Source organism: Xiphophorus hellerii, chromosome 16 (assembly GCF_003331165.1).
Source record: "Xiphophorus hellerii strain 12219 chromosome 16, Xiphophorus_hellerii-4.1, whole genome shotgun sequence".
Taxonomy (NCBI): Eukaryota; Metazoa; Chordata; class Actinopteri; order Cyprinodontiformes; family Poeciliidae; genus Xiphophorus; species Xiphophorus hellerii.
This window is the reverse complement of record NC_045687.1, coordinates 740,976-756,799: the sequence shown is the minus strand read 5'-3', so window position 1 is coordinate 756,799 and position 15,824 is coordinate 740,976. Positions and strand designations below refer to the sequence as shown.

The 15,824-nt window shown below is 40.2% G+C and overlaps 1 protein-coding gene and 1 long non-coding RNA gene across 3 annotated transcripts; one reads left to right on the top strand and one right to left on the bottom strand.

Annotated features, from left to right (window-relative positions):
* The first annotated feature begins 565 nt into the window (after positions 1-565).
* On the top strand, positions 566-8,794 carry fam83fa (family with sequence similarity 83 member Fa). 2 transcript variants are annotated; one of them, XR_004342487.1, is made up of 6 exons: positions 566-1,264; positions 6,172-6,339; positions 6,825-6,946; positions 7,319-8,082; positions 8,513-8,615; positions 8,653-8,792. XR_004342487.1 is itself a non-coding variant. In XM_032588273.1 (5 exons), exons 1-5 carry the CDS (start codon positions 791-793, stop codon positions 8,560-8,562), a joined length of 1,578 nt encoding a protein of 525 aa, XP_032444164.1. In that variant the 5' UTR covers positions 567-790; the 3' UTR covers positions 8,563-8,794. The 2 variants fall into 2 exon arrangements, 1 of the variants encoding a protein (XP_032444164.1); XM_032588273.1 differs by having other exon boundaries at positions 567-1,264; positions 8,513-8,794.
* On the bottom strand, positions 8,608-9,159 carry LOC116736058 (uncharacterized). Its single transcript, XR_004342488.1, has 2 exons — positions 9,108-9,159; positions 8,608-8,720 (listed from the first exon to the last, which is right to left on the bottom strand). It is a non-coding gene; the product is annotated as an uncharacterized LOC116736058 (long non-coding RNA).
* Positions 9,160-15,824: the final 6,665 nt, after the last annotated feature.

Here is a 15,824-nt window from a genome sequence, read left to right as displayed (position 1 = left end):
ACAGACATTTAAAAAACGTTCTGATGTAATTCAACCTAATTCCAGGTGTTTGTCTAGTCAAAGTCCGGTCAGATTGGTGAGGTGTGAACGCTAACTGACCTCTGACCTCTGGTCCTCCAAAACTCGGTCTGGGTTCAGTTGAAGTGAACTCTGGTTCTGTTTGAATCTGAACGCCAAGCGGACCAGAGACCGCTCCAAAAGCAGGAAGTGGACTACAGCGCAGGGCATTCTGGGTAAATACAACCAAAGCTAACATGCTAGCCTAGCGCTAGCAGCAGAAATGGCTCCTGGTCTTCAGCCAAAGACTAAAGAGAAAAATCTGACGCCTCCATCTTGTTTCCATCTGGTGAAGAAGGAAGTTGCTCTCAGTGTCTTCAGAGGTTTTTGTGTCGTTTCCTTCAGTGGTTCTTGGTGCAGCGCCCCCACAGGCCAGGAGGGGAACAGGTTGGTTTGGGTCAGAACCACAGCAGCTGGAGGTGGAGCAGATGGTGGAGTTCTGGTTCCAGTAGAACTGAATCTATCGGACCATCAGGAATGTTTTGATCATTTCTTTGTTTGTCATCAGGCAGCAGCACTTTGAGCTGCTTGTAGAATGATGCTTTATAAATGAAACTGATCGATATTTATTCATCTATTGACTTTATTCTGAAGGTTTTCCAGCAGGAAGCCTTCAGGAACGCGGGGCGCCTCGTGTCGGTCCCCTAGCCCCGCCCCCTGCTCCTACCTGCGCTCCCTCCTCACCTGTCGGCCCAGGTAAGCGCAGCCGTTGCAGAGGCAGCGCGTCGCGGCCATGGCGGAGTCCCAGCTGCTGTGTCTGGACAACCAGCACGTCAACGAGAAGGTCCCGGAGTCCCGGCCGGAGTTCTACTACAGCGAGGAGCAGCGGGCCGCGCTGGAGCAGCTGCTGCGCCACGGGGACGGAGCCTTCAAGATGCGCCTGCAGGAGGACAACATCCGGGACTTCCTGTGCGCCAGGGAGGTCCGGGCCATCCGGGACAGCTTCCAGGAGTACGACCCGGACAGCGAGCCGGAGCCCGGCGAGCCGGACAAGCCCAAGGAGGCCACCAGCGCCGACTCCGGGGTCCACTCCACCTACTGGCCGCAGATGTCCGACACCGAGGTGCCGGCGCTGGACATCGGCTGGCCGGCCTGCAGCGGCGTGTACAAGGGGGTGACCCGGGTGTCCGCGTACACACACCCGCCCAAAGAGCCGGGGCCGCACATCAAGGAGGTGGTGAGGAGGCTGATCCAAGGCGCCCAGAAGGTAACCGGCCGGAGAGCCGGGTTGGATTAACCATCAGAACTCACTAAGAGCAAAACGACTTCAACGTATTTCAAGTAAAAGTAAAAAGTGCAGCGTAGTAAAAGTACTCAGATGTAACTAGTTACTAATCTGGTTAGTTTATATCATCACCTTCATAAAACAATAACTAAAATGTTGTCAAAAGTTTTAACTAAAAACAATTTAATCCATTATTTTAGGAAGATGGCCACATAAAAACAACTTTCAACTAAAAGAACAAAAAATAACTTTATACTTAATCAAACAATTCAGGTTTTTAGGGGTTTTGATTCAGAACCAATTTTTCTATTCAAATATTCAGTTTAAATGATGCGACTGGCAGCAAATGGATCAAATGTTTCATACTGGTTTTTATTTAAACAAAAATAAGTTTCTGTATAAAATTCTGCCCATTAATTAGTCAGTATTACGTTAGCTTATTAATTAACCAAATATTGAAGAATTATTCATAGTAAAATAGATTTTTGAGTCAATTCTGAATTCAGTCTTTTTAGAATCGATTTTTTTCTGAACCTCTGCAAATAAGGAAATAAACGTTTGTTCATATTTTACCATTTAAAAATGTTTTTATATAATCTTCTATAACATTAAACTGTTGGAGCGTTTTTATTATTAAGACTGGAATTTAATACTATTATGATAATGAAGGTCATCACAATAAAAGGATTAAATGACTTAAAACCTGAAACTGAACTAGAAACAGTTTGTTGTTTCTCCATAGAAACCAGCAATAAAAACATTATTTTTAACATGATAACTAATAATAATGACACATAATGAGATTTATCCATAAAACAACAGATATTCATTATAATTAATCTGATTCCTGATTTTAACTTTACAAATCGTTGTTTTTGTAAAAGTTGTAACTTTTATTCTTTTCTGTCTGAGGTTAAAAACTGAGCTGGATAACAGAACCGACTCCTCTGATTGGCCGGAGGGGATCATGTGACTCGGTGACGTCACCGTGATGATTCACTTCTGTTTGAATGTTTTCTCAGTTCACACCAGAATCCAGCTGTTTATTGTTGCCTTTAAGCTGCTGGTTATTAAAATGTGGGTCAGTTAATCACATGATAATCTGACGTTTAGTCATTTCTGATTCAAATCCTTCATTTTTCAGGAACAAAAGAAAAATAAACTAAACATAAATGTTCGTCTGTTAGAATATTAATCACCAGCTCTTGGTTTCTTTTTGAAAGGTAAAGAAAATATTTATATAAATATGTAGCAGTAAACCTGTCTTTTTATACTTCTCATTTTTATTTTTCATTAAATTATTTGTAATGCAAATGTATTTTAATAATTTAATTAGCTTAAAATAGTAAAACATCACATTGATAATGTAGTTTGTTATTCAGATTCTTTCATAAAAATCTGCTGGAAACATTTTTCAGTCCTGATTTAAAGGAGGAACGCGAACATTTCATCTCCACCCTGATGAATAAACTCATAAACGTCGGAAATATTCCTGGATGTTCTGGATTCACTTCCTGTTTCCAGAAACAGAAAATCGTTATTAACAGTCAGAGTCACCAACAGGTCGGGACAAGCAGCGGGATTAATCTCATGATCCGTCAGCTCAGGTGAGCTCCGGTCGCCATGGTTACCCGCCCCCCTCGGACAGTTCAGGTGTTCATGTTAACCTGCCGTTTCCATGGAAACCTCCAAAAACTGGAGCTGCAGATTAAAAAGCTGGAAACGCCTCTAAAAGGACAGTTGGTCTCTGAAATGAATCGGCCAATCAGAGGCTGCTGTTTCTGCCCTGCAGGTTCAGTAAATCAACCTGTCAGCCTTCAAACGCCAGCGTCTCTGAACCTGCAGAAAGACGCACATTTTACCGGAGTCGTCTGTCAGACGAGTCTGCTGGAGCAAAATGAGTTTCTGAGCTGCAGGAAACGTCATTCGGGTTCAGAGTTTCACCTGGAGAGACGAAAAACGCCTCCCAGCCAGAGGGAAGCTGAACGGTGATCCAGTTTCTACCTGCCCCAGTCGGCCACGCTGCTCGATTTTTCATTAAACGATAAAGCTTCAGGGCAGAGAGCCATAAAAACCAGACATCGTCTACAGGATCTGAGCTGTTTCTGCTACGTTTCTGCTTCTGAGTCGCTCAGAAAGCAAACCAGAACCAACCCTGACAAAAACCCAAACAGGACCAACATCCAAGATGGCCGACCGTCTTCCAGTCAGGATTAACTGCAGTCGTTTTACCAACCAGTAAAACATCATCAGTTACAGGAGAAATCTAACTTTTAATACCATCTGTACTCATTAAGATCTTCAGATTTTCTGACAATTATTAAAAAAAGCAAATATAAAAATGTTTTGAAGTTTTAAACCAGGAGATTTCTGTAAACAAACCTTTCATTGTTTTCATCGTTTTTTTTACCCAGCAACGTTTCACCAAGTTAAAAAAAACTAAATTATTGAAGTTCAGACAGACATAAATATCTTTATATTGAGCTCATGTTTCTGTTTATTCAATAATTTAGCAGAAAACTGTTTTTGAGCTGATTCCAGCCCACAGCACCACGGGGCCCCCGCCGTGCCGAACAGCGAATCAGTGAACATCCAGTCTGTTTGATTTCCTAGTAGTTCAGCAAACTTCCTGTTTCCAGCCTGTTTGGTTTCACACAGAAATATTTCCTCTTACGTTTTTGAACGTTTTTAGTGACATTATTTTACTGTAACATTATGAACCTTTTGTCTCATCTTCCTTTGTAATAACTGAGTGTGGATCCGTTTTTGGCTGAAAGCAGCCGGATGTCATCTCATCCGTTTTTGTTTGTGATGTTTAAATTTCTGCTTTGCATAAAAAGCTTTTTGCTGAGCGGATCGGGTCGAACAGGCGACCAGGAAACGAAACCGAAGCCTCAGAATCAGAATCTTTAACTGGACCCAGTTTATCTGACAGAGGAAAAAACATTTAACTAAAGAACCATCATGGGGAAACATGTGAGCTTAAATTGGTTTATAAATGATTTCATAACCGACTCTGGATTTGGTCCAGACTGTTTCCAGAGAAACGGGTTTTTCCAAAGAATGGGCCGCTCGCTGCAGGAAGTCTGCTGGGGAATCACATGAAGATCCACCAAACTGCTGAGTTCAGCAGAAACCTGATCAGATCTGCAAGATCCTGCATTATGAATCCAAATCTTTTTCCAGTTGCAGAAATGCCCGTTTTTTTTTCTTTCTTACGGTAGACTATTTTTGACACTAAAGTGTTTCCATATTTTTTAACTGGTATTTCATTCTGATAAAATTAAATTTTCATGGTGATCAGGATAAAACTCTGATGTTTCTGATTCTTGGATAAACTTTGACTTTACTCAGAATTCATCAGCTGAGGAGGATCAGTGATGCTGCGGGCCTGATTCTCCTCCAGATGTTTAGCATGGATGACATCGTAGATGATTGTTATTTAGATGGCCGCCTCTGCAGGAAACTGAGAATGTGTTTTATTTTGAAATGATCCAAAACATTTGATTAAATTGAAAAAAACAAACAAAATCTGCGTCCTTTCAGGGTAATCTCTCTGACAGAAACACAAAATGTTTTTCTTAATTACAAGAATAAATATGCAATATTACCGTTGGAAAGTCATAAAATTACTGCAGGAAAGGATCTGATGTCAGCAGCTCAGTCTGGTTCTGGTTCTGGTCGTTTCAGAGTTCTGCTGATGATAGTAATTTGATTTTCATGTGTTTAATACAGTTTAATTTTGTCTTATTTGTTAAACTGATACCAAAGTCGAACTTCACAAGATGTTCAATATTCCTTATTTTAAGCTTTTTAAAAATTATTTTTCCTGTATTTTGCTACTTTATTGTACTAATATTACAACTTTATTCTGGTAATTCTGAGTTTATTTTTGTATTATAAAGACTTTTCTCTTATTATTACCAATTTTTTCTCATGTTATTTTCTTGTTTTATTTAAATTTATTTCTCATGCTAGCTGTGTTATTATATTCCAGTTAGCTCATGCTAGCTGTGTTATTATATTCCAGCGGTTAGCTCATGCTAGCTGTGTTATTATATTCCAGCGGTTAGCTCATGCTAGCTGTGTTATTATATTTCAGTGGTTAGCTCATGCTAGCTCTGTTATTATATTTCAGCGGTTAGCTCATGCTAGCTCTGTTATATTCCAGCAGTTAGCTCATGCTAGCTGTGTTATTATATTTCAGCGGTTAGCTCATGCTAGCTGTGTTATTATATTCAAGCGGTTAGCTCATGCTAGCTGTGTTATTATATTCCAGCGGTTAGCTCATGCTAGTTGTGTTAATATATTCCAGCGGTTAGCTCATGCTAGCTGTGTTATTATATTTCAGGGGTTAGCTCATGCTAGCTGTGTTATTATATTTCAGCGGTTAGCTCATGCTAGTACTGTTATATTCCAGCGGTTAGCTCATGCTAGCTGTGTTATTATATTCCAGCAGTTAGCTCATGCTAGCTGTGTTATTATATTCCAGCGGTTAGCTCAGGGGTGGGCAATCCTGGTCCTCGAGGGCCGGTGTCCTGCAAATCTTAGAAATCTCCCTGGTCCAACACACTTGAATCCAATAACTGAATCACCTCCTAAGTGCAGTCAAGTTCTCCAGAGTCCTGCTAATGACCTCATTATTTGACTCAGGTGTGTTGAAGTAGAGATGCATCTAAAAGTTGCAGGAGACCGGCCCTCGAGGCCTGGAGTTGCCCACCCCTGGGTTAGCTCATGCTAGCTCTGTTATTATATTCCAGCAGTTAGCTCATGCTAGCTGTGTTATTATATTTCAGCGGTTAGCTCATGCTAGCTGTGTGTTTCAGGCTACGGTTAGGGTCATAATGAGTGCAGGGCAGTAAAAATGCCCCGCTCTCTGTTTGCCCCAGGTGCTGGCCATCGTCATGGATCTCCTAACGGACCTGCAGATCCTCCAGGACCTGCTGGACGCGGCGGCGCGGCGCGGCGTGGCAGTGTACGCGGTGCTGGAGGCCCGCGGCGTTCCCCACTTCCTGGACATGAGCTCCCGGCTGCAGATCAGCGCCATGCACCTGAGGGTGAGACGCCAAGCCGCGCACACAGAGCAGGACTCAAACCACCGGCTCCTCTTCCTCTGCTGCAGTTAAACCTTCCTTTGATGATCTAATTTAATATTTCACTTTTCGCATTAAGTCGCCTCGACCAGCTGAATTCTCCTCGATATGTGTTGGTGAAAAGCTTAGAGGATGTTTGTTTCCTCTGGAGGAAGAAGAGCGTTTCTCTGGTCCTCTGACATCTGATCTGAAACCAAACCGGCCTTATCTGCAGCCTGCAGCGTTTCTCCAGCGCTGTGGGGCCGGGTCGTGGTGCAGCGGCCCGGTTCGGCTCGGTTTTCAGGGCTCCGTTCCTCTCAGAGGAACAGTCTTTGTTCCTGAGAACGGATCCCAGAAACTGGAGGCTCCACGGCCCGGCCGCCTCCCACTTGGTCCACGGGTGTGTGTGTGTGTGTGTGTTGACTCAGGGCGTTGTGTAATCAGGTGTGTGTGGGTGTGTGTGTGTGCAGAACCTGCGTGTGCGGATGGTGAGAGGCGCGGGGCTGGCCCTGTCCTTCGGGAAGCTGCCCGGCTCGCTCTGCTCCAAATACATGCTGGTGGACGGAGAGAAGGTCATGTTCGGCTCCTACAGGTTAGCGCCTCATGCTAACGTTATTAATGCTAATATCCTCATGCTAATGTGATTCATGCTAATGTTCTCATGCTAACGTTAATCATGCTAATATTTTGGTCGGGCTATTTTACTCACTTCATAATGGATTTTATTTGTTTAGTTTATTTATTTTGTGTATTTAAAATGTCTTCCAGTTCCAGTGCTAAATGTTCTTTAATTTAAAGTTTATTGATCTTTCATTATTATTTTATTACCGTTACATTCCTGGAAAATTGTCTCAAAACAATAATATTATCTTTTATAGTGATAATTTCTGGGATAATTTTTAGCGTGTCGCTGAATGTTGGTATGTTTGTGGTTTTTGGTTTCATTTCCGGTTTTAACCTCCAGCTTCACCTGGAGTTCGTCTCGTTTGGACCGGAGCGCCGTTACGGTGATGACGGGTCAGATCGTCGACTTCTTCGACAGCGACTTCAGGGAGATGTACGCCGTGTCGGAACCGGTCGACCTCCACAAGGAGTTCAACATCAGCAAGCCGCCGCTGCCCACTCCCGTCCTGAAGCCCCGGGTGGAGCACCTCCGCCCCGCGCCCGTCTCCACGTCCCGCTTCCAGGTGTCCGTCGGCGACTCCAGACAGGTGGACCTCAAAGTGCCGGCGCACAAATACCACAACCCCAAATACTCGCTGGTGTTCGGGAACAGGTTGGGCCTGACGGGCTCGCTGCAGGACCTGTCCACCCAGAAACACTCGCTGCTCGGTGGCACCAGCCAGAGGGACACGGAGGGACACGGGGACGCGGCGGACCGAGCGTCCTCACCGAGTCCGAGCGCCACCGCCGAGGAAGAGGAGGACGGGCGCGGCGGTGTGAGGAAGAGCGAGGCGGCCGCTGTGAAGAAGCCGCGCAGTTCCTTCAGGAACTTCCTGAAAAACAGAGCAGCCAATCACAGCGCAGAGACTATACAAGAGGGCGTGGTCACTTCTCCGAGCCCCGCCCCCGTGGCTACGGCACCAGAGGCCAATGGCGTCGCAGGAAACGGACCGGAGGATTCGTTTGAGGTTCAGGAGAAACCGCTGAAGTTCAAACCCAAGAAGTCGCAGAAGAACATCCAGAGGAGCGTTTCTCTGCAGAGCATCGACACGGCGGAGCGAGACGGTACGAAAACATTTACTCACCTGTTGGAAAACTAACTGGTTATCTAGAGTTAACAGGATTTTAACTAAATATGAAAGTCATTTTGTTAAAAAAGAAACAAACTCGTGTTAACGAGTTTTATATAATTAAAACATGAAAGTTTTTTTGTTAAAATGAGATTTTGCTCCTAAATTTCTCCAACAGTAAAAGCTCTAAAAATAAAGATATGAATCTAATATAGAAAAGATTAATTGCTAAATGTAAAACAACATCAATAAACTGTCATCAGGTTCAGATTTAGAAATTACTTTTTCTAAATGTTACTTTCTGTGGAGTTGAGCAGCACATCAGAGGTTAAAGGTCAATGAAAGTGGAGCTGTGACATTTTCACCAGTAAAGACAAGAAAACTGATTCCACCTTCAAGTAAAGTTTCTCTTTTTGTTTCTCCAGGACTGAAAAGCCGCCGGCGGCATCAGAGAAGGAACTGCATCCAGTCCTGAGAGGAGGAGCGACGAGGAACCGCCTCACTGCAACGTTACCGATTCACTGAAACATTCACTGAAACATTCACTGAAACGTTTTACTGAAACGTTTTACTGAAACATTCACTGAAACATTCACTGAAACGTTTTACTGAAACGTTTTATTGAAACATTTACTGAAACGTTTTAGTGAAACGTTTTACTGAAACGTTTTACTGAAACATTCACTGAAACGTTTTACTGAAACGTTTTAGTGAAACGTTTTACTGAAACGTTTTACTGAAACATTTACTGAAACGTTTTACTGAAACATTTTACTGAAACGTTTACTGAAACGTTTTACTGAAACGTTTTACTGAAACATTCACTGAAACGTTTTACTGAAACGTTTTATTGAAACATTTACTGAAACGTTTTACTGAAACATTCACTGAAACGTTTTACTGAAACATTCACTGAAACGTTTACTGAAACGTTCTATTGAAACATTTACTGAAACGTTTTATTGAAACGTTTTACTGAAACGTTTTATTGAAACATTTGCTGAAACGTTTTACTGAAACGTTTTATTGAAACATTTACTGAAACGTTTTACTGAAACGTTTTACTGAAACGTTTTACTGAAACGTTTTATTGAAACATTTACTGAAACGTTTTATTGAAACGTTTTACTGAAACGTTTTATTGAAACATTTACTGAAACGTTTTACTGAAACGTTTTATTGAAACATTTACTGAAACGTTTTATTGAAACGTTTTACTGAAACGTTTTACTGAAACATTCACTGAAACGTTTTACTGAAACATTCACTGAAACGTTTTACTGAAACATTCACTGAAACGTTTTATTGAAACATTTACTGAAACGTTTTATTGAAACATTTACTGAAACGTTTTACTGAAACGTTTTACTGAAACATTCACTGAAACGTTTTACTTATACGTTTTATTGAAACGTTTTACTGAAACATTCACTGAAACGTTTTACTGAAACGTTTTACTGAAACGTTTTATTGAAACATTTACTGAAACGTTTTATTGAAACGTTTTATTGAAACATTTTATTGAAACGTTTTACTGAAACGTTTTATTGAAACATTTACTGAAACGTTTACTGAAACGTTTTATTGAAACATTTACTGAAACGTTTTATTGAAACGTTTTATTGAAACATTTTATTGAAACGTTTTATTGAAACGTTTTATTGAAACATTTACTGAAACGTTTTATTGAAACATTTACTGAAACGTTTTACTGAAACGTTTTACTGAAACATTCACTGAAACGTTTTACTTATACGTTTTATTGAAACGTTTTACTGAAACATTCACTGAAACGTTTTACTTATACGTTTTATTGAAACGTTTTACTGAAACATTCACTGAAACGTTTTACTGAAACGTTTTACTGAAACGTTTTACTGAAACGTTTTATTGAAACATTTACTGAAACGTTTTATTGAAACGTTTTATTGAAACATTTTATTGAAACGTTTTACTGAAACGTTTTATTGAAACATTTACTGAAACGTTTTATTGAAACGTTTTATTGAAACATTTTATTGAAACGTTTTACTGAAACGTTTTACTGAAACGTTTTATTGAAACGTTTTATTGAAACATTTACTGAAACGTTTTATTGAAACGTTTTATTGAAACATTTACTGAAACGTTTTATTGAAACATTTACTGAAACGTTTTACTGAAACGTTTTACTGAAACATTTATTGAAACGTTTTATTGAAACGTTTACTGAAACGTTTTATTGAAACGTTTACTGAAACGTTTTACTGAAACGTTTTATTGAAACGTTTTATTGAAACGTTTTATTGAAACATTTACTGAAACGTTTTACTGAAACGTTTTACTGAAACATTTATTGAAACGTTTTATTGAAACATTTACTGAAACGTTTTACTGAAACGTTTTATTGAAACATTTACTGAAACGTTTTATTGAAACATTTACCGAAACGTTTTACTGAAACGGAAAACCTCCGGAGCCAAAACTCTGCTGGACGGATTCAGTCGACACTTTTACATTTTTCTAGTTTATTTTAAATTATTCCACTGGTCAGTGTTTTGCATTATTTCCTCTGGAGCCTAAACTTCACCTGGTGTGTTATGCTACACCTGGTTGCTATGGAGACTGGAAAGGTGATCAGTGTGTGTAGTCTTGGTAACACAGTCGGTGTGTTGAACACACTGAGTGATATGAGAGTCTGTGGCAGCAGATGGAGTTTAAATGATCACAACTTTGTTACAGAAAATAAATAAAAGACAAAAACTTTGACTAAAATTTCAATAAATTAAAGTGTCAAGAATCTGAAAATAATCTGATTTATTTCACTTCCAAATGATTTTTTTACTCCTGTGGGTTTTACTTTTCCTCAGTATATTTAATTTTTACAAAGAAAACGGCATATCGAGCTTTCTGCAGTTTTCCATAAAACTCGTTTCACCTGCAGTCGCTCAGGTGAAATCAGTTTAAATACAGATAAACTACGGTCCAAAAAAGAGAATAATGGGGGCGTGCCGTGGTAGCGCAGCCCATGTTTGGGGGCCTTGGGTCCTCGGCGCGGCCGTCGCGGGTTCGACTCCTGGACCCGACGATATTTGCCGCGTGTCTTCCCCCCTCTCCTTCCCCGTTTCCTGTCAGCCCACTGTCGTGTGGGGGACGCTGGAGCCCACGGGAGACCCCCTGGAGGGGTAAAAAAAAAGAATAATGAATAAAAAACATCTAAAACATATCAGGTTACATATTTAAAACGAATAAAAAGTTATAAACACATAATTTAAATTATTTTGTTTAATATCAAAGATAACTGAAGTAAATTATAAACTAGAAAATTTCGGAAGAAATTTAGCCGGGGCCTGCCAAGGCGCGGCCGTGGGGTCTGGGCCCGGCGTCGTCACGCCACAAATCGGCGTCGACGCTAAAGAACGCCGCAACGTAATCAGTGGCACGCGGAGAATCGCAAGAACGTTAAGTAAGGCGGACGTGCACCATTCAGTATTATAAAGTAAGTATATCAGCTAAAATCAGCAGAAACGCTAATGTTAGCGTCATTGCTTTCATCAGTATGTGGGAAATCACTAGGATATTTTCTGTAATTGATTTACTCCATTCAGTATACTAAACATTGCTAAAAAGTAAAATAAATAGCTAATAGCTTATTGAAGCTAAAATGCTAACGCTAATGAACCTTGCATTGAACTGTTTAGTAACAGTTCAATGCTCATAAACTGCAGGAAGGCAGTTCATTAGCATTTACCTAATGATTGTCACAAATATAAATTTTCAATAACGCACACACACACAACATATTACAGTTTAAAAATATATATTGACCTTATGTTAAAGATTTCTACAAACTTTTTACAGGTAAAGTTTACAATGAACCAAAATTACAACATTTAAAGAATACCATAAATTTAAGAATCTAATGTCTCTGCAATAAAAAGAAATTGCTATCTTTTTTATTTTTAAACAACACCTCATATTGTTAAATAACTGATTTTATGTATTCAAGTTTTAAATATTACATTTGAGTTTGCATGGATGTAAAATTACTGCTCAGTTTAAAAATTACAGTATTTTTAAACTGAGCAGTTTAAAAATATGCTCAGTATTTTTAAACTGCTCAGCTAAACTTTGCTCTTTAGCTCGTTAGCTTGTCGATGTTTCAGTTTTATTCGCTGGGAAAATTATTCTTTGTCTGCTTTGAAGATAAGCAGACAAATAATAAAAAACAAGTTTTGATATTAACTCTCAACTTCATTCACAAAACTTTTTCGTTATTTATTACGCAACGAACTGTCCTTGAACACAACGCTGATCCCTCTTCACCCTGTCACCAACTCACACACATCCTCATTGTGTTGTGTTCTGTAAATAAACAAAACACAAGCAAAATCAATAAACTATATGCATATTCCAGTATACTGAGTTTTGGTTTTACATTCATTCTATTTAAATGTAGTTTGTTTGTGCTTACCAATGTTTTCTGGCCGGATGTCAGGCACCGTTTTCCCCTGGTCAGTTCGTCGATGTCTGGTTTTAGTTCTATTCTGTGGCAATCCGCAAAACGGCGTGTAGGTTTTCGTCAGTAATGCGCGATCTGTGCTTGGCCTTGTTTAAAGTCATTATTGAAAACATCTGTTCGCACAGATAGGTGCTTCCAAACGTGGACAAAACACGAGCTGCATGGAGTCGAAGCTGTGGCATCAAGTCAGGGGGCAGTAGACGGTAAAAGTCCTCGATTGAAACATCACGGGACTTCGCTCTTTAGCTTGTTAGCTTGTCGATGTTTCAGTTTTATTCGCTGGGAAAATTAATAATCAGCTTGAGGTGACTCTGCTGCACTCTAGTGGCGAGAAGCCGTAATGTTGGTTGGTAAGAATCGGAAGGCATTATGGGATATGTAGTTTGTAGTCAATTCGTGCTCAAAACCTATTTTAAGTCAATCAACGGGGCTGTCAAACGGTGGTAGGGGGGAGAGGGCCACATAAAACGACGTAGCCGGCCACATGTGGCCCGCGGGCCTTGAGTTTGACACATGTGCAATAGAGGATCTATCTGCTGCTCATGCAAAACAGTCTATTTTAATCCCATGTGTAATAGTCATTGGGTTAAATCAGTTATATAATGCTGAAAACGCAAGTAGTTGATGTAAAAATATTCAAGGCTTTTATTTTGTAATTTTCAGTATGCTTAATTTCAAAGTTCCGAACGAATCCCATGTGTAACAGTGCTTTGCATGAAAAAGTCAAATAAAGCCAAAAAGAGCAATTACATGATGTAAAAATATTCAAGGCTTTTATTTTGAAATTTTCAGTATGCTTCATTTCAAAGGGCCAAACTAATACCATGTGTAACAGTGCTTTGGATGAAAAAGTCAAATAAAGCCAAAAAGAGCAATTACATGATGTAAAAATATTCAAGGCTTTTATTGTGAAATTTTCAATATGCTTAATTTTAAAGTTTAAAACTAATCCCATGTGTAACAGTTACTGAGTTAAATCAGTTATATACAGCCCATAGCAGCAATTAGTTCTAAAGGCCAGTTCAGTCCTGATCTGTTTCAACTGAGCGGTCCACTATAGATAGAACTACAGCGATGCGTATTTGTAGTCCAAACCAGCAGCCAATAGCCTCTTGAGATCCGTTGCTATGGCAAATAATGGTCTCAGCAGGGTGTGAGCTCTGAGCTCTGAGCTGTCAAACACACAATTGTGTGTTTGAGCAAACACGTTTTACTGACAAAAAGCATTGGAAACAAATCCTTCCTGTTGGGGAACCGTAATACATATTCGAAAAGCGTTTAAAGCGTATGAGAGGTCAATGTGTCTTCTGCGATAGTCCCGAGATTCATATCTGTACCTCACTCAGAGCATTTACAGTGATGAGAGAAAGAAATGTTGTGCCCAGATCTGAAATTCTATTCAAATACATGGGAGAGAGCCTCAGACAGCCTCAGAAAATCCTGTCGCATGACTTTGCTCTGAAGCACCGTGACAGAAAACCGTACGGTCTAGATAAATTTCGAAAACATTTTACCGGAGCAGACAGGCGTATCAATGTCAGGACCGATTTTGATACTAATCGTGCGATATTTGTGGGCGTGATGGCGATTTCAAAAATGATTTGGGCTGAAAAAGTTGTCTTCATCTCTCACTCTAAGCAGCCAGAGACGCACTCTAACTTTAGGAAAAATGAGAAACTTTGGGTCGCTTAGAGGCAAATTGTGGACAAACCGTAACTGGTATCGACGAGCCGTCTTCACTTTCGAAGAGATCACAGACGTATCTACAAAATGAAATTTGAATGGCATTTCTAGGTGAATTTGTGACGACACAGAAAATCCTCAAAAATAGGGTATTTCTAGGATTTTTCCCATTGACTTATAATGGGGTTTTTTTCGTAGTTTTTTGCGAATTATGTCGCCACGTTAAGCCCAAATCCCACCAAAAGTAATAGCTGGAATGGCGTGAATTTTCTGCACGTTTTGATACCTCATTTGTAGGTGTGCACCCAGCAGTATGAGCCGCATTAACGGTTACGGAAGAAAAATAAAGAATAAAGAAACACTTTCTCCGACAATAGTAATAGGTTCCTGCCATTGCTTTGCATGGCAGGCCCCAATAACTTGTTTTCAAATGATTTCATTTATTAGACAGTTTTATGTAAAATAATTTTTTATATTTTCCCATCATGTTTTTTCTTCATCAGAAACAAACCTGGAGTGTTTCCTTTAATCCTTTAATCTCCATGGCAACCAGTCAGCTGTGCAGAACGCCTGGGTGGACGTAGCCCCGCCTTCCAGGCGCAGCTCCTCCCTCTCAGCTCCTTCAGACTAGCCAGCAGCAATTAGCAAACAGCTGCTGAGCTCGTTACTGCTGCTCAGAGCGACGCTGGTGAAAACATTAGAGGGTTAATAGAGGAGCCATGTTGGTATGACTTCCTGGGGGCGGAGCTTCAGGAAGAGCAGGAACTTTTAAAGAGACAGAGGCCCAATTTCAAAGTGTTTAATCAGGAAGTCAAATTATAAATAGCATTTTATATAAAAGGTAATACAGTTACTAGATTGTGGTATAAAATGTCTCCATGTGGCTGGAAAAGCCATGATACTGTTGCTTTAAAGGAAAGAGCGATTAATTACCCTGTCAAATTTAAATGTTGTTTTTACCACATTTTCTGGGATCAGTTTCATTAGAAACTGTCAGACTGACGACACGAAGTAGGCTAAGGAGCTCAGAAATCCTGATATTAGAAACTCAAGATCATATGAGCTTCAGTTTCCTTTTATGAATCATTTTGAAGGATTTGATACAATACAAACAAAACATGGATCAGTCTGCCCAGGAGTGGCAGCCGTACAAAACAATGTAGTTTTATCTGAATTTAAAGACGTATATAAGGCGATATTGTTTTAATTTAATTTTTTGTGTAAGTACATCAGGAGGAATGAGAGATGAACTCAGGATCCAGGAGGAAACCAGCACAAAAATGAAATCAGTGGAGCAACGAGTCTGCAAAGAGATCGATGGGAAACTTACAAACCCGAATTATTCACTTCTAATTACTGGAGTTTTCTTCTCCCAGTAAAACCAGTGTGACTCACTGGAGGTGAACCGGAAACTCAATTGAAGATTCTCATGATTTCTCTTCATCTTCTCTCCGGTTAAAATAGAAAATAAAACTTTCAGCATAAATTTACGTTTGAGTTCAGTTCAACATGGCGGTGCTGCGGCGCCATCTGGTGGAGAAAAGGCGACAAGC